A 19,138-nucleotide genomic window follows, 5' to 3' on the forward strand; every position below is an offset into this window, starting at 1 on the left:
GCCCTACAGGGAGCAAGTGCCTTGTTTTGATTGCATGTGCTATGTTGCTTAGGCACCTGCTTCATCATAGGTGCACTAGTCAGGCCTGAGGGCAAAAATTAAAGCTGCCATCCATATGTCCAAGGGTCATAGGACTTGGCCTCAAAATGAAGCAATAGAAGATGGATTCAGCAACTCATAAGCTGGTGTCTGGTGCCTTTCAGTACAAATGATCCCTGAATTCATTCTGTTTATTAACTAAATCTGAAACACAGTATATGATTTTTAAAATGTGTGTAAACTACATTCAGAAAGAAATCACACCAATGCTCAATAGAGTATGTGCCATCGCAAACTCAGGAATATAGCTGATACTATATTCTTGGGGCTTCAACCAAGGGTTCCTTACTAGAACACTCCACTTGAACTCCTTTTTTCACCTCCACCCCACGCCATTTATAACAGCTCAGCTGAGCTTCCTATCTCATGACCTACTCTGTTCTAAATCATTAAATATTAAGATGACATAGAAACCTTTAGACTTAAACTTTACTCCATTTAATGCTCAGCACACGAGACACAGGATTCTCCTGATACACATTAACTTGTTCCAGAGACATCATGAGCACAGTAGAAGCAGAAACAATTCTGTCTCCTTGGGTATGTGGGAGAGCTGTGCTCATGACAAAGACTTAATTTTCTTCTGCTTTCAAGTCTGCTTTACATGGGGAAAGTGGCCCTCAAACTGCTGTTAAACCCCAACTCCCATCAAGGATTAATAGGAGTTAAGAGTCCAACAACAGCCTGAAGGCCAGAGGCTCCCCATCCTTGATTTACACAAATACACAGAGTGTATCACTCTTTTCTGCACCTGTAAAGTACCAAAAATGAAACAGCCAGTGAGCAGGTAAAAAAATTATGGGCTTTTCATAACTTATTAAGAAGCAATTAAACATGCATGGACATCAAATTACCACAAGCTTACTACCACCTTTTTCATAACATTATTATATGCCTACCCTATAGGTTAGAAGAGTAAAACAAGTGCTTTGTATCTAACTGAATTCCAGCTTGGAGTCATTAGTAGCCAGTGCTTGTTCAATGATCCTGCTGAAATGAATTATCTAAATCCAATCAATGACCCCATTGAGCATATTTTCCCACTGTATGATCACCCAAACCACATTCAAAACAGTTTTTGATACAACAGGAGTCTGCTTTAATAAAAACTGATCAAGTAAAAAAGGTACTACAGGGCATGTGCAAGTCTTTTAGACATGCTAGAACAAGCTCTTTGGATCTGAGCCAAGACTGACATGTAACAAACTTCAGAAGTCAGAGTTAACACAATGAGCCCAGAACATGGAATCCTAGCTACTCCATATAGAGGCAATGTGGACATACATTTTTATATTTGATACTCTGGATGTCCATGCACAAGCACACACACCATGCATAGTGAAAGGAGCCCTTCAAAATCTGACTGACCTTTCCCTGAGGGAACCCACTATTTGTGCACAGTATATTAGGGAAAGGGAAGCACTGATGCGTCTGATTCCTAAAGTGTCTGCATATAAAGATAAGCCCGTAGGTTGAAAACAGTACCAGAACTTGGTATACACAATTGGCAATGCAAAAGAGATGGGGCTATTTACTACTACTATGTAAGAGACAGGTTGCCATCACCCATACTCGTCACTGAGGAAGGCCTAGTACCTTTATAATTAACAGTTGCTTCAATCAAATACTATAATGAAGATTTTTTTCCACTCATGCAAGATGAGCTCTCTGTGGCTGCATTCACCCATTATCTTAAAACCATAAAAAGGTAAGGTAAAGGTACCCCTGCCTGTACGGGCCAGTACTGTCCGACTCTAGGGTTGCGCGTTCATCTCGCTCAAGAGGCCGGGAGTCGGCGCCGTCCGAAGACACTTCCGGGTCATGTGGCCAGCATGATGAAGCTGCAGCTGGCGAGCCAGCACCAGCGCTGCACACGGAAACACCGTTTACCTTCCCGCTATAAAGCGGTACCTATTTATCTACTTGCACTTAGGGGTGCTTTCGAACTGCTAGGTGGGCAGGAGCTGGGACCGAACGACGGGAGCTCACCCCGCCGTGGGGATTCGAACCGCCGACCTTACGATCAGCAAGTCATATAGGCACTGAGGTTTTACCCACAGCGCCACCCGCGTCCCATAGTTAAAACCATAGTTAAGATTAAAATACGATTAAACATGAAGCAGCAGCATGGTATATCTTGTTCAAAACTTCCCCCTTTGCTCCCCTTGGGAGGAACAAACCATAAACTTTGGCTTGCCATGTCATCAGAGCAAAAGTTTGTGGTATGTTTGCCTCAAGCAAACCATGAGCAGTAAGGCAAGAACAAACTGATGGTGCAGCTTGTGCTTTATTTGGAGAGGAATCAGCCACAAACTCAGGTTCAGACATTAACTATGATTTAACATGATGTGCAACCAGGTTAACATTCCATTTTCACCTTCATTCAGTCTGTTCTAAGAAAGCAGATCTAAAAAAAGGACACCACAGACCTCCTTACCTCTACAAGGAAGGTTGTTTAAATCTTTTAACACAGCTCACATACCACACTGACATCTTTTTCCTATAAGCAAACTGATATCCAACTTAAAGACTACTAAATTCTATAGAAGCATGTAGTCCTTTACTCAGAAGGCTTTACAATCTTAAATGGTTGCTTTACACTAGATTTCAAGGTCAAGAGAGGGGAAGAGATCTGGTAATAAATCAGCAACAGAATGTCTACAGTAGCTAGTGACAGTTAATCACAGGAGAGCTGCCATTTAGTGATTACAGTATTTGTAGACTCTTCAAAGTGCTTTCCAATTTTTCAGGACAGGCTGGGAACTTTTTCAGTGCAAGAGCTTCATTGGCAGGCCTCAAGGTGCCACATGCAAATAGCAAGCAGGACCAGAGGTGAAGTAGACAGAGCAGAGGATGCACTTCATATCTTTGTACAGTTAAATGTATTTCAGCCATGCAAGAAGCAGAGGTTTCTATACACACCTCAATCCTTCATCCTGGCCAGAGGCATTATCACAGTTCAAGGACTGCAATAACTCAAGGACTACCTGTCTCCATATGTACCTACCCAGACCCTGAGATCACCTTCTGAGGCCCTTCTTTGTGTGCCTCCTCCACAAGAGATCCAGAGGGCGGCAACACAAGAACAGGCTTTCTCTGCAGTAGTTCCCCATTTATGAAATACTTTCCTCAGGGAGCTCAGCTGGTGCCTTCATTATACACATTTAGGTGCTAGGCGAAAGTTTCTCTTTAACCAGGCCTTTGGCTGAGTGACAACTGATGCCCTTTTAAAATGTGATGTGGAAGGGGGATTATTGGGTGGTTTTTGGTTTTGTTTTTATTATGTATTTTCTGTTTTTTGTATCGTGATTTTATGTTGTGAACCACCCTGAGGTCTACAGGTATAAGGTGTTATACAATTTAATAAATAAATTGGGGGATGTAATCCACTGGGAGAAGTCAAATACAACATTCCTTGTTTTGCTAGAGTGGACATGCAAGGGAATGTTTGGTCCAGCCAGTCGAAACTTCCTGTTCCTCCTGGCCTGGAGCATCCTTCCTTGCATGTGACTGGTAGGTGGGTGTGACCTTTCCAGACCTGGTAAAAGGCCAAGTCACGCAGCCACCTCCCTCTCTTTGATCTTTTTTTTTGTCCTGTGAACCTCCTGATTCACCTGGACTGTACTGCTGGCTGCCAGCCAAGCAGTCCCCCAGGTTATCTCCCATATGGGGTAAACCTGTTTGTACATGTTTGTAACTTTAAGCCTAAAGCCTGCCTTCAGGGATCACAGGGATCACATGTTCATGAGAAAAACCACTTTTTGTTACTTATAAATAAGACTGTTGTGTCTTTATTCTTTTAGGAGGGATCAAAGGGGTCTTACCAGGAATAATAGAACATATCTCAATCTGGGCAAGCCAGATTGAATTGTTTATTGTCTTAAGAGACTCACAAAAGTTTGCAACCAGTTTTCTGCTGCCTAAGAAGGGGAATGTAACTCTGCTATATAAAGAAACTTGCTAGTGCGAGTTAGGAAGGATATTAATAATCAATATATCCTCTCCTGCCACCCTCAACATTCCCACATAAATAAATTCCAGCCAGGCAAAAGAACTTGAGAAGAGCACTGAAAAGGGCAGTGAAGCCCCCTGTTTAGGGAAGTGTCTTAAGGGTTGGAAAGACCTGGAGGGCCATATTTTACCTCTAGACCTGAGATTTCCTGCTCCTGTTTTATGGAATAGCAGTATTCATAGGGACAAACACATGGAATGCTTATTTATTGGTTGTGCCCCTTACTTTTAAATTGCAGTGCTAATCTTTTTTATGTTCCTGGCTGGTTCTGCAAATGGGTATTTTCAGTTTCAGACGGTGAATAACTCTCATGTGTCTCCAAAAACAGGATCTAAATTAAAAGAAAAACTTGTGCTCATATCCTTTCATTCTTAAAAAAATAACAATCAAAACAAAGTATGAATTCAATGGCCAGAGGAGTAGTGAAGTCAGCATTTTAGTTAACCACAAAGTCCATCTTAATAAGTATTCCAGAAGTTTATTAGTATATTAAGGGTTATGAGAAAAAAATAACTGCTATTTAAAAGGGGAATGACTCATCTCAGGAACAGGAAACAAAAAACCAGATGAATATTATTTCTGCACAAAACAGCTGAATACAACACAGTATGATTTGATGCTAGAAGCAAAAAGGTATTAAGTTTCTTAAAACTCCCTGGATAACAGTGCTATATCTTGTATTAAGAATAAAACTACGGAGTCTGCCCACTTTCTAGGAGGCTTAAAAAAAAGAAAATGAACAAACTTGTGAAAAACAGTGTTGTATGTCTGTTCCTGGAGCCGAGAATATATTGTTGATCATCACACTACTCTTTCAAATTCTTATCTCCTATTCACTGCACATCTAATCTATGAAATGTGTGCAGAAAGACAAAGGTGGAATTAAAAAATGTCAAAGTATCTCCACACTTCATATCAGTCTAAACAAATGTCCTGATTTTTTTTGGCAATCTCAGTTCTAGGTAGAAAACAAAGATTCCGGACTTCAAGGTAATACAGTAAGTACATGCACCTCTTCTGAAAAGCGCGATCATCCAAAGTTCAGAGGTCAGTTAACAACCTGCAGCTTAAATATAAACTTTCCAAATATAGAAAATCTATACTTGGTCGAAGGTAGCTTCATTTCAGGGAGAAAGGGGATGTGAATCAACATCTAGAACAATTGAGGTTGGCAATGCCAAAATGAACACCCACATTTTAACCATTTTGAATCTTGGAAACCTATCCTTGGAGCCAGCAAGCTGTAGACAGAAAAGATTTAAGCTAATTTTGCAAATGATTTTTTTGTTTGGGGGGGGTGCCATAAAAACAACGTTTGGCTTCACTTTGAATAAAGCCTTTAAAGTACAACATGCAAGGTTCACTTTCCAACTGTAATAAGAGGAAACTCTCTGTAAGGGAAACCTGGACTGCTCCAAACACAGGATCTCTAGAGGCATAGCCCAATGGAACGTTCAGTACACAAAATTAAAACAAGCTATTAAACAGGCTGGATGCATGTCACAGTAGATTAATATAAACCTATGTTGCAGCAACATGCACAGTTAGTTGCCCAGTCTCAGAATGATTTCTTAAGAGCTAGAAAAGGGCAACTAAAAATTATCAACGGGTAGGAGCAGTGTGAGCCGCCTTTTTATTTTTTAAAGAGATAGGGAATGCTAGGATGGAGGATATGACAGAGGGTTTATACAATGACAAATCAGGTGGATCAAATTGGGGAACTGAATCCAACATTCATTTTGGTGCACTATTTTTCTACGTACAGGGTCTACCTATTCTATGAACAGGAAATCATTCTGGTATGCAGTCTCTCTACAGGTAATTTTGTGATACAGCCCAACAACAATTTTACCATGTGATCTACTGCTTGAACGAACAAGGCCTGATTTGTAGTATTCATGACTAAACAATGCAGCCATAACCTTTTAAAAAAGGATTGGACAAATTCAGGGTAGTTAAGTCTATTAATGTTAAAATTGAATTTCTGCAGTATCCTGTGAAATAAACAGCCGCTTGACAGAATTAATCAAATCAGGATCTGAAGGAGCTGCAGAACATTCATGTTTTTCAGGCATTAATTAATCCATGTAGGATTATACCTGGAACCTGTCAGTGGGACTACAATATAGTATCAGCAGCTGCTCTGACAGCATGCGCCTGAGAACTGTCTTGTGATAAGACACCCCAGCCAGATCAGATGGCAGTCTGAAAAAGCTCTATGCAGACTAACATTTGTGACTAAAAAACTGCAGCCTTAATATAATTCAGACATAAAATGGTAAAGAGACTATGAAATTAAGATTGTGAATAAGAGGAAGTGATTCTCTGCATTTTGATAATTGTGTCTATTGATTTACTTAGGGATTTCAGTGTCCAACATGGAATTCGTAACCAGAATATACATGTATACATACAACATAAAAATAGTGAATACTATTTTAAGATGTAAAATATTATAATACTACATCATAATACTGTATGCCAGGGTGGGGAAACATCAGCTCACAGGCTAATCTTGGCCTGCCAAATTACCCTGTGAGACCATTTTCCCCATACCACGCCTACCTGCTGACGTCAGTAGTTGCATCAGCTGATATGGAGGATAGGATTTAATCCTGCCTTGGCTGTCTTGTCCTGTTCTCAGCAGAGCCCTCCCACTTCCTTCCCAAGGCCTAGCTCCTTGCTTACCCAGCTTTGGGAAGGCGGTGAGAGGGCTAAGGGCAGGCGTCAAATGTCGCTGAGGGCCACCAAAAAATGTATTGAGGGCCGTATGCGGCCCTCGGGATGAGCATTGGACCACCCTGTCTTAGAAGCTTATAGATACTGATGTCACACACAATTGCAACAAAGCCCACACGTTACTGGCCAGTGTGCCCACACATGCCCACTTGTTGACAATCTACACTACAGCCTGAAAGAATCAATTGCCTCGTTCAGTTTAAAAAGTAGCCTCACGCTAATTCTTTTCCCCTACCACTAAGTAGTTATTTACAAGCATTAACTATCAGAGGACAGTTGCTTTCCAGAAATCTAACAAATACCAACCCAGTCCAGACCTGCCTATTCTTCCTTCCCTCCTCACCCAAGTCCTTCCAAAGTACTTTAAACAGGAGTCTATGACATGCTGTATTTCGGATGATAGTAGAAAAAACAAACAACTGTAATTCATCTTCAAACTCTGGCAAAGGCTAGGTATTTCACAAAACACCTGCCCCAAGTCAAAATACAGAAAATGCAACTATTATCACTGCATAGCTTCTTGCTACTCAAGGAATAACAGCCCCATCCAATCACTCTTTGAAGTCACCCAACCTGTTCACATGAGTCACACAGGGATACTCTCTTAAATGATCTTGGTGATTTATACCACTTTCTCTCAGCCGTGTATGTAAATGATGTAATTTCATCAGTGCTGCCCCTTCAAGTTATTGTTAAAAATAGCACAGGCATGATACACTGATGAAATGGATACACTCAATGCAGTGAGGTAATGCAATAAATCAATGGTCCTTCCTAAGAAGCACAACACAAGACGTTAGAGAGGATAGCAGCTCTGCATTTTCTACTTGGTCTTTTCTTCCTTCTTCTGCTTTCTTTTTTGCTTGATCAGAGAAAACAAAATTATGGCTATTCAAACTATAAAATAAATTTAAAAATCAATTTGGGGGGACAGTCATCACCAAAAACAAGTCATTTTGCTGCGTGACAGCTGACCTGTATTGCTACATCTTGATTCCCATTACTTCTAAAGTTGATCAAAAGGCTGCATCATTTACCCCTTTTAAGACTTAAAATTGCCTAGACCACATAGATTCAATGTAGGTTAACAACATTAGAAACAGAAGAACTTAAATATGCCATAAACAATTTCCATGCTTTAAAAGTATACTACTAAAATATCCCATGAAAATTACAGTACTGTACTTAAATGTGGCCATGAATTTAGAAGAGTTCAGGTTCAACATTCCCTTTCATCTTAAGTTTAGAATGCTGCTACATGGTAGAGCTGCATAATGGACAGAAAATCCATGTTTTACTAATTTTGCATCATTTGAAATCTTAAATAGTGAAGTATTTGGAGTTTCATCTGGTTTTCATTCTCCTTGGCTAGGGCCGGACATACTTCTTCACATCACTTTCCAAAGTTTTCCATTCATAGTAGGCCCTCACAATCAAATGGCACTGGTCCTGACCCAGCCACATGTTATGATCTCCTGTTCTATGGAGCTTTCTATTTTATCAGGTTATATTCCTCTCAGACTAAGGCCTGTATACTACAGGTGCTGTTTGATAGAAGTTTTCTCAGCAGTGTTAGCCCTGATATTTTTTCATATTTGGACCCTATACAAAAACTACTACAGTGACTATAGATTCCAAGCAGGCTGCAGGAAAATGTATAAGTACTTTCTCAATTCTTGCACGAATATTATTCTCACTTGACTTCAGTTAGATGTAAGTGCACATATTTGCACTCAGTTGGGAGCCATCATCTCCAAATCAATTCAATACTGGCAATATAAAGATTAAGCTTTTCCCTTCCCTCCACATGCAAGTGGATATATTCTGGGTAACCTCTTATTATTACTGCTGACACTTGAACCTCATCTTCTTTAAACCATTGGATGTTCAGCTTCAAATGTTTTTTAAACAAGTCTTCCAGAGAAACATGTGTGTATACAAGCAACATATATTAGGAAATATGTGAGCAAGAGACAGACTGAGTAATGAGTTACAGTAATAGCAATAGCAAGAAATAATGAAACTAGCAATCAGCAGTATTCTTTCATCTCTTTAAAATTTAACCACTCTGTGCAGGAAAATAACCGGCGGGAGAAAAAACTTTAAGATGCAGATCGATTCTATGCTGAGGTACAACATCTATAACAGGGTAGAAATCTTCTTCAGTCTGACAGCTATATTCCCTTGTTGGAAATCTTCAGGGGCCACATGCAAGTGGTGGGTGGGGTCAGAGGCAAAAGGAGGAGGAGCAGCTAATTTAAAATTTACCTTTGTACAGAAAGACTAGTTCCATACACTCACACCTCTCCTCCATCCAGACAAGGAAGAAGCATTATCAGAGTTCACAGACACATTCCACTCAGGCAAAAACACTCAAGGAGGGCAAGAAGGTGGGCCAAATGTCAGACCAATTAGGGTGTGGCCTGGGAAGAGAGGGTTTAGCTGGGGATCCGACTCAAGGATCAGGTAGTAAAAGCCGAAGGGTATCATTTGGACCCTGGTCTGAGGTTCTCTACCCCTGCATTATAAATGCAGAACTGTCTCACACTATTTGTTTTACACCCTACTAAAGATGTTAAAAGAAAAAGAGCCCTATACACCACCTCACATAAAAATCACATGTTTCTATATTGAAATGATTGCTGGAGCTTGGAAGATGCTACATTCTTGACATGACTGCATACCTATTATATATGTTCCTATGTAAGTGCTCCAAAGAAGTCATATGAGGAGCCCTATGCAGTAAGGTTTTAATGTTTTCTCCATTATAAACTACTACTGTAAAAGCTTATCGAATGTAGAATTCTCTTCAACATCTGGTTTAATGTACTTTATCCCACACTATGCTTTTGGAAAATATGCTGTGGTCAGGACAACATCTGTTACAGTTCTAAACAGACATGCAGCATACATAAATACTACTTGTTGCTCTTATCATCTGCCCAAAAAGTAGAGAGAATAATCTTGTTTTGTTTTATGTTTACATTCAGGGACCTTAATTGCAGGTTCTCTAGCAACAATAAGATAAAAGGAATGTCCAATGTTTATCAGGTACTGGTCTACTGAATGCCTGTATTCATTGTTTTTAATATTGGACTAGAGCAATGTTCTCACAAACCAGTACTCTCCAGATGTTACTGGACTCCAAGTTCCATCAACCCAGGCCAGCATGACTAATGGTAGAGGATGATGGGAGCTGTAGTCCCACACATCTGGGAGGCACCAGGTTGGGAAACTCTGGACTAGACTGATTAGACACAGATCATTCACTGGATTATTGTCAGGGAGGCTCTAGTTTTCTCTGTGCATGTGATCTCACAGAATGGAAAGACTGTTTTCAATTCTTTTGGAAATTAGCTCAATTTAATATGTAGACAAAAAGACAGAAGCTGAACTTCATAAGGAATTAAACTTCCTGGACTTGCTTAGTATTTATCAAGTTTAACTCTTTTTGCTTCAAAGCATATTTTAGGAAGGTGAGTGTCTATGTACAATACTTTGGCCCATGAGAAGTTGTGCCTATATTAATGACAGTACAAGATTTTCCATCATAACAAATCATATGGTGAAGAGGATAGTATCACAAATATTCCTAGATGATATTTGGGGATTGCCAATTGAAAAAGAACACTGGGAGCATTGATACCTTTCCTAGCACCAGAGTGAGTTAAAGTTTGTTTAATTAAATCTCACATTCTAAAATCTCAATGGAAGTTTGGATAACTCACTCTGGCTCTAGGAAAGGTATCAAGACTTCCACTGAGATTTTAGAATGTGAGATTTTAAACGCAACCTGTATCTCATTCTGATGCTAGGAAAGGTAAGTTTTGCTCATTAAGATCTCACATGCTAAAATCCCAGTGCAAACAGAGAGGACCAGACCTATACAGATCCACTGATATTGGAAGTGAATTATCTGTGGGATTGAGTGTAGGTATGTTTGAACATTTTTAAGGATTGAATGAAATGTATGTTTGTATATTCGCAATATGTGTGTATTAATGCTGAATTATTTTAACAATAAAAACTTTTTAGAAAAAGGAAGTGTATGCCCTTGAGGTATGAAACATACAAACTATGAAAAGCCACAGAAGAACAATAACTGGACCAGAGGTAACAATGGAAAGCAGCTTACAATTGTTTATGAAGTGGAACTTAATTGAAGCATTGGATATTCAGTACAACAGTGCTTTGCCCTACATGCGTAAGACAGGCTGTCAATTCAGAATCTGCCATGTAGGTCTCTACTGAAGTGGGCTAATACAACCTGGCTATTAATTTCACTTGCATGAACTAGAAGAACTGAAAGCAGATTTGTACTTGGTTGAGACATAAAGCAGCATGAATAATAGCATACTCCCTTGTTTTGATTCTCTAAATCATTTAATACTATTATAATCTTTTAAAGACACAAGGAGGAATGCAAGACAGAGCCATGGAAAACATACCTGCACACCAATACAATAGAGAATAGCAACTCCTGTGGCTAACCAGAAGCTCTGGGGGCAAGCGCTACTATAATTGTTGCAGTTGCAGAACTGCCACAGAGAGACGAGAGATAAAATTGTTGCACTGAAAAATAAATAGGGAATGAACAAGGCACTTTCCTTTCCTTCTGGATTACCGCTGGATTGTTCACAAATATATACCCAAACCAGGAACAGCACGCCTAGAAAATTAAGCATTTCCTGTTTTCATCAAACTGAACTAAACAAAGAATTTGGATTCACTGCACATTTTACTTTCAAGTAAGTATTAATAGAAATGTTATGTCTACTTATAACTAATGTCACTTCACTGGCAAGGTTCCAAAACACAGAAAGTCAAGGAACAAAGGACAAATAACTTGGTTTCTGCTTTCCAAGTCTTTGCTGTAGAATCATCATTCTCTCTAACCCTGGCACAAGAGGGAAGTTTCAGCAAACTTGGAGAAAGCCGGAAGTTTGCAGAAGTACAAATCCCATCTTAAGAAAAATCCTAAATGAGGTTTGAGCATGCTCAGTCACCATGGAATGCTGGTGAACTACTGGGGCAGGAAGGGGGAAGAGGAAAGAGGAAAGGAAGAACAGAAAACCAAGTGGGAAGGGAATTGGAGTATATTGGAGGGGATATTACTAACTGGAACTCCACACTGCAACATTTTGTTGCAAATCCAACTTTTCAACACCCCAGTGCATTTTCTGAAATCACCAGTGGTTTCAAAAGAATTGTTTTTAATCATTATACAGGAGATACGGAACACAATACCGAAAAAGCATTACTGGTCATACCACACAAAATATAGATCAGAATTCCTTCCAAAGGACAATCTGCTGATGTCTATTTGGTGTTGGAGACCAAGTCCAGAAATGCAAAGAATGGAAATAATAGAAATAGTAGAATTGTAGAGTTGGAAGGGATCACAGTAGTCATCTAGTCCAACCCCCTACAACGCACATGTGCATTAAATACTAATTTATAAACAGGCATAATTTATGTGCATCAATTTATCTATAAACTGATATTAATTCAGCGCTGAACGAGAAACACCAAACACACTTTATCATCTAGAGTCAATTCTTAAAATATTTTAAAGCAGAAATATATCTTTTTCTTCAAAAATAGGAGTATTATACAGAAATATCATGCAAAACCCGTAGATGCACCTTTGGAGTGTTTCCCTGAAGGCCTCTTGGGTAATGACTCCTCAATGGAATGTGCTGATGTATGTAGTGCATTTTCTAAACTGTTACCGATGTTGTTTATGGGGGTCTCAGATCTTGGAGTGACCTGGGAAGGAAGAAAACCACAAGAAACAAACTAGTCAGTTTTATTTCTCCAAGTCAGAATCTTCTAATAGCCCCATGGTTATTTAACTGAAAGCAACTTTCCTATTTACAAGTTCCTTTGTATTTATGGTATGTTATCATACCCATGATGAGGATCCAAAGGGTATTACACTATGAGGTTTCCAAATTAGGATTCAGTTCAAGGTTTGGCTTTGCACATGAACCAACACCATGTGAACAACCTGAAGACTCTTGTTTGTTGAAGCCTAGCTTGCATCAGTTTGTTACTACTGTTTATCCTAGTTGCAAAAGGGTACCTAACTTCCTCAAGATTTCATTTTCTGGATATAAGCCTGACTCTCATTTCATAACCAACACAAGTTCACCTAATATGATGACTCACTTTCATAAAATACACATATGAACAAAAGGCCCCAATCATTTCCAAATGCAGCACTTATGGCTACCAATGTTATTGTAGCTGGGGCTTAATACAACTGTAACTTTTTCCTCTAATGCAACATATTGTTGATATTCCTCAGAAGGAAGAAATGCAGTAGAACAATTGTTTACAAAATCAGCTGTGTTTTCTGAGGCCCTTCCCTTTCTTAAAGTTACAGAATGCAACTGTTGGAACATAAACCATTATATACACTGCCTTACCAATCACTGTCCTCCCACCTTCTAGACACAACAGGACATTTGCACACAACTCACACTGGAGCCAGCTAGTCCATGCTAAGACCCCTAGCTTGCCTACTCGCCTATTTCTGAAATGTGGCCCCAGCAGGATCCCAATAAGTTACTGCTCCTCATCCAGTTACACTTTCTTCCAGTGTTAATGGTCTCCTAATATCCTCCACCTGCTTTTTAAACAGCATCATACTCTGTCCATCTCTATGTCTTTCATCATCCCTGAGACACAGAACCATGTGCACCAAAGCAGCACTTGCCCACCCAGTATTACTGTCATAAAAAGGTGTTGAAGACCAGTATTTGTTATTTCTAAAGTACACCCCCACACTCTAATAGAGTTAGCCTAAATGCAATTGTTTTAAGTAATCCAGGCATCAACTCTGTATAAAAACTGTTAAGACACTACAACTGTAAACTGAAGGCAAGAAATAGTATTCATCGCAGAACTGGCTATCCATTAGCATCCTGATAAACAACAGGAACTTTGGTTGTTTTTTTACAAGAAAAGTGGGTAAAGATAAACTTTGCTCTCAAGGAAGCAAACAACTGGATGAATGGAGGCAACAAATAAAGTCAAGACTAATAGCACAATCCAAACTTTGTTTACTAAGAAATAAGCACTAACTGAATTCAATGGGGCTTACTACCAGGTAGGTGGGGTTACAACTGCAGCCTAAGAATATCTTATTGTTGTGTTAGGTTTCAAGGAGAATGTACAACAAGTATCATCAAGTAAAAGAAGCTAACAAGCAAAGAGAATGGTACCCCAAATATCTCTTTTACAGATGTTGCTTCTGTTAAACCTCCACTTGCTGGAGAGAAGGTACACATGAGGGTATATTTTCTATAGCAGCAGCCAGCCTGTAGAACATTCTTCTCCAGAATACCTTTCTAGCTCTTCTTATGTTAAGTTTTTGTTACCTGTTTTCTTGCCACATTTTCTTTTTAAAATGGATCAGTCCCAACTCTTACCTATGATTAGATCAGCATCAAGCTCTTTCCTTCCCTCCTTCTCCTGTGCAAATCCCACATTTCATGGTTTGTTTTAAACATGATGTAGCATTATGCCAGCCTCAATATTAACTAAGATTAATACTAACTAGGAATTAAAAATGGTCTGCAAATCCTGGTTAAAGGGGGTCAGGGATCACATTTAAAGGAAGCCATGGAAGGGAAAGTAAGTATGTGCAAGAGAAGGAGGAACATGTCTATCCTTAGCATGCAGCATGTTCCTGGCACCAGGAATGATTAGGTGGCTCCAAGGCCACATTCTAGAAAGAACTGTTTTATATCATTATACAGATAGTTCTCTTTTCCCCTTTTAACAATCTCAGGATTATTGATCGCTGTAGGGTTAATTATTGCTGTTGATATCATATCTTAATAAATTATTTGTAGAATCAAAGCATCTGAATAAGCATTGAAAATATGACATTCATACAAGCCTACTTTAGAGTAGCATACACTTTTCACCACTAGTTTTCCTGTTAGTGACCACTGTCAAAGTTCACAGAAAATATGAAGAAAAAGTACTCTTTACTTCGGTAGTTAATAGGGAAATTTGTTGCATAACATGTCTTTAAAAAAGTTGGTCAGACTAAGGCTTGGATGGGAAATCTATGGCCATAGAGATGTTGTTGGACTAAAGCACCATTATATGGATATTTAATGATGAACTATATTCAGAACAGGAAAACATTCCTTTTTAATACCTTTTTGTGATTTTAAGATGTGTCTGAGAAGGCATTCATTGAGCTGGACATGAGTACCAAGAATCTAAGGCACTATACTTGCTTAACATTAATTAATTTTTATGGTCCTGTTGCATTTGTTACTATAGTATGCTATCGTGTTTTTGATACAGTCATAAGTTAAATAAACACTGAGCAAAGATGCTATATTTTCTGATTTATACCACAAAGCCCACAGGATGCCAAAAGGAAGCTCTTTTTTTGGATTCTCCACCCAAGGGATTCCAAGTTCAGGGATTCCCCTTTCAAAGCCCACAGCACACCTTCTGGCCACTTCCATGAGTCCCAACTATGAAAGAAAATACATCTTACATCCTACTGCGTAGTGTTTCAAGCTAGGCTTGTACTTTTTCTTCTCTGTGGTAAAGATTTTCATACAAATGTATTGTGGTGGTTTTCTGACACTTAAGAGTATTGGACTTTACAAGTGTGTAAAGAAGCCTCACATCTAATAGTACTTGGGATTTGTATAGGTCATTTAACAGGGACTGCCAGAGAATGTTGTCTGTTGCTTGTCTAGCTACAGATTGAATCCAATAGCGCTCTGTGTGTGTGTGTGTGTGTGTGTGTGTGTGTGTGTCTGTGTGTAGAGAGAGAGAGCGCTACCTGTAGCTGGTCTAAAAATGTCAGTTTATTCCAATAAATGAAGTTTTATTCTTTGAAACAAAGAATAGAGTTTATGTTTCTTAAATGTACGGAGACTTGGAACTATCAAAATTCACAAAACAACACATTTCACTGTTTTTATATACCAACCAACAAGCAGGTCTCTCTCTCTCTTAAACACACACGGAAAGCAATGTTCTAGCAAAGTAAATATTAGCTATCAGATAGATGCTTCCATTCACAGACCTATCAGTCTCACAATGGACCAGTTTGTGTCAGAACCCCTGAACCAGAACAGTTTTTTCAAAGTGAAAGTTCTAAAAAAGCTTCACTTTTAACATATGTTGACCTGTCAAGTTTACATTACAAAGCCACAGTAACAAAAGCAAAGCTTGCCTTCGACCACTTCTGAAAAGTCTCAAAACTCTTTTATATTATACCACTCTATCAGCACCTTACTTGGAATGTAAAACCATTCATGCCTCATCTCTCCTTACTGATGCTACACAAAAGACACATGTGAAAGTGTCAAAATAACAGTGACAAAACCAGCACACTAATAAAGGATGCCTGCAGGAAGTAACTTTAACCTGTAGCTCCAAATCACATAGAATTCACTCAGCTATCTTAAATCATTAAATAAACAATTTCAAGCACAATTATCATCCAATTTTGCTAAGGGCTTTAATCGCTTTTACAGCTAAATGGAGACAATATGAAATTTTGAGTATTACTGGACAGATACTTGCAATTAAAACAAATTCCAGCCCCCATTTGCTCCTCAAATGCCTTTTGCTCTCAAGTTCCTTTAGCAGGACCATTTAATAACTCCATCTGAAAAAGCAAATACTTCGGTCTCTACCTTTCCAGAGTAAAACAGCAGGAAGCTATTCTCTTGGTCTATCTAAAGAATGGCCAGTGCAAAACAGCTATACACTTCAAAGAATGGCTATTGTTTTACTTAGGACCCACATCTGAGCAGCTTCTGACCATTAGGCATGGGACTATCTTACTAGAGTTTAAAAAAGAACACCAACTATTGATGAAAGAGCATCCTAAGAGAAGAGAGTGTGAATGCACATAAGAGAATGGAGTTTGACACTCTACTGATGAGAAGAAGTGAAGTGGGATAGGGAGAAAAGTGACCTTTCTGGCCCATTGTTTAAACTAGCCATCAGCCACCATAAACCATAGCTGCAAGACACTCTTTCTCCGCTATATCCTAATAGGCAGACACCCTCCTCCCCAAAAGGAAAGAATACTGCCCCTGCCATCTCTACAGTCCCTGGAAGAGAAGTCCCTGGATGTAATACACACCTTGTGGCAACCAGGACAAGTTCCCATGTTGCTAGCTGTGGGAGTGCTGGGACTCTTGCTAGTACTGGCAATGATGTTTTGGATCTTGGTGAGCTCTTGCCTCAGCACCTGCTTTTGGTGGAAACTGAAGGCAGGGTGGTTGGAGGCCATGGTGAAGAGCAGCAAAAACTCATCCCCAGTCCGACCCTCATTGAGCTGCAGTCCATAGTTGTTGATGACAGAGTCAATATGGGTGAGGGTGCGGAAGAGGACGCCAGCTGCTTCCCGGTGGGATGAGCCCAGGAGTGCAAGTGAGACCAAGAGCTTGCTGCGCACCACCTCATCCGTCAGGTTGGTGAGGCTGCCCAGATCAGCCGGGTTATTGGCCTTGATTTCGGAATCCCGCAGTGAGTGATAGTCTTTGCGGGCCAGGTCCTCTAGGCAGGCTCCCAGGAAACGTAACTCAAGTGGGATGCACAAGTCCAGCAGGCCACAAAGGAACTCCACCCGTTGAGGAGAAGGCAGCTCAGAAAACCAGCGGTACACGCTCTCTCTCTGCAGTCGTGGACACCGCTTCTCTACCATGCTGCTAGCTACTGCCACCAGAGGCAGCAGAACCCCCCAGGGCAGAGGGTGGCCAGAGACGTGTTGCACAGGAGGGGAGATTTTTTTAAAGACCAGACCCAGATAGAGACTTGGCTAATAGGGCCTAGCCTGAAAGAGGGTTTGGTTGTTGGTTTGTAAAAGGAGGCAGCACAGATATCAACACTGAAGGGAAAGGTAGACAGAACACCCCCACCCACCACCCCCAAAAAGAAAAAGAAACTAGGACTGAGGATCTGGTTGCTAATAAGGGTAAAAGTGCAGAGACCAAATTAATGAAGGGTGTAGGACCTGAAAAGGGAGGGAGAGAGGGAGGCAGAGGCAGAGCAGCTTCTGCAAGGCTGCAAAAGCGGATAAAAGTAGAGGACCCTCAGAGATGGGGCCAAGCACGAAATCAGAGCACCCCAATGGGGGAGAGGGAGAGGGAGAGGAGAGAACAGTGAGGACCCCAGCAGAAGGCCTCGATCGGAGGGCCAAAGGGGGCCCTGATCAGGTGGGGGAGGGGCGAGGGTCCTCCTCAACGGGCTGATGATGGTCGAGGCTGGGGGAAGGGCGGAGGAGGGCGGCGGGCGAGGGGCTGAGGTACCCCCCCGGCATGAAAAGAAGGGGTAGGGAACCGGGTGGGCCTCACGTGTTAATCTCCCCCCTCCTCAGAAACCGAGGCTAAATGGGGGGGGGCAAGGGGGAGGGAGGGAGCTGAGGGAGGGCCTAGGCCCGTTATTTGGCGAATGAGGAGTGGAGGCCTCCTCTTGATTTCCCACCCTCCTCCTTTCCCCCTCACGGGGCGGCTCCCTCCCTCCGCCTCAGCCCGGTTCTCTCCATCCCCCTCTCCGGCAGGGCGGAGGAGAAAAGCCCGCCGCCGTCGCTGCTCACCCGCCCTCCTCCTTTCTTCCCTTGTTTTCCCGTCAGCCGCCGCCTCCTCCTCCTCCCCCCGGCGGCCAATCCACCCGCTTCGCCCGGCCGCCGTGCCGTTTCCTCTCCCGCCTCTCCGGTTCCAACGGCCACTAGCACGACAAAAGAAACCCCCGCGGTAGGCAATAGGCGGAGGCACACACGGTGCTGCTGCTGCTGCCGCCGCTAGTGCTGCTGCCGCTGCCGCCGCCGCCTCCTTCGCCGCCGTTATGTGTGGTGAGTGTGTGTGATTCCAAAGGCGGAAGGATCCCTCTTCGGCTGGAAGTGAATCGACCAGGCCGGCTGGGAAAGGAGGAGGAGGCCGGGACTCATTCGCGCTCGCTGCCCCGCCCACTCCTCCCACTGACGCGTCGCGATTGGTCTGAGCTCCTGCACCCTTTCCTTCATCCCCCTCCTCAGCTCCGCTGCCCTCCGCCGCTTTCTCTCAGCTCTCCTCACCGCCCACCTAACGGGAACCACTCGCGGTGCCGCCGAACATCAGCGGCTGTCAATCACGTCCCCCAAAGCCCCGCCCTTCAGTGTGTGGCGATTGGGCCAGGCTCTGATGGAGGGGCGTGGCCGTAGAGGGTCTGTTTCTGCGCGTGTTTGGGGCACGTGCTTGCCTTTGCCTTGATATGGCGGGGAAGAAAGAAGCGCCTCGGCCAATAGGGGGCTAG

General features: G+C 41.6%; 2 protein-coding genes across 3 annotated transcripts in view; one reads left to right on the forward strand and one right to left on the reverse strand.

Moving 5' to 3' along the window:
- Positions 1–18,980, reverse strand: part of ZCCHC14 (zinc finger CCHC-type containing 14) — a 37,360-nt gene extending 18,380 nt beyond the window's left edge. Inside the window, exons 1-2 of one of the 2 annotated variants that reach the window (XM_081017763.1) lie at positions 16,989–18,980; positions 12,496–12,619 (exon numbers count right to left, since the gene is read on the reverse strand). In XM_081017763.1, coding sequence (XP_080873889.1) covers positions 12,496–12,619; positions 16,989–17,552 — 688 coding nt within the window. In that variant the 5' untranslated portion in view covers positions 17,553–18,980. The remainder of the gene's footprint in view (positions 1–12,495; positions 12,620–16,988) is intronic. The other variant, XM_081017764.1, reaches the window with a different exon arrangement.
- The window catches only part of FANCA (FA complementation group A), a 260,177-nt gene that overhangs the window by 161,257 nt on the left and 79,782 nt on the right, over positions 1–19,138 (forward strand). The gene's annotated exons all lie outside the window — the stretch shown is intronic.

Source organism: Podarcis pityusensis (assembly GCF_964106645.2).
Source record: "Podarcis pityusensis genome assembly, chromosome: 8".
Taxonomy (NCBI): domain Eukaryota; kingdom Metazoa; phylum Chordata; class Lepidosauria; order Squamata; family Lacertidae; genus Podarcis; species Podarcis pityusensis.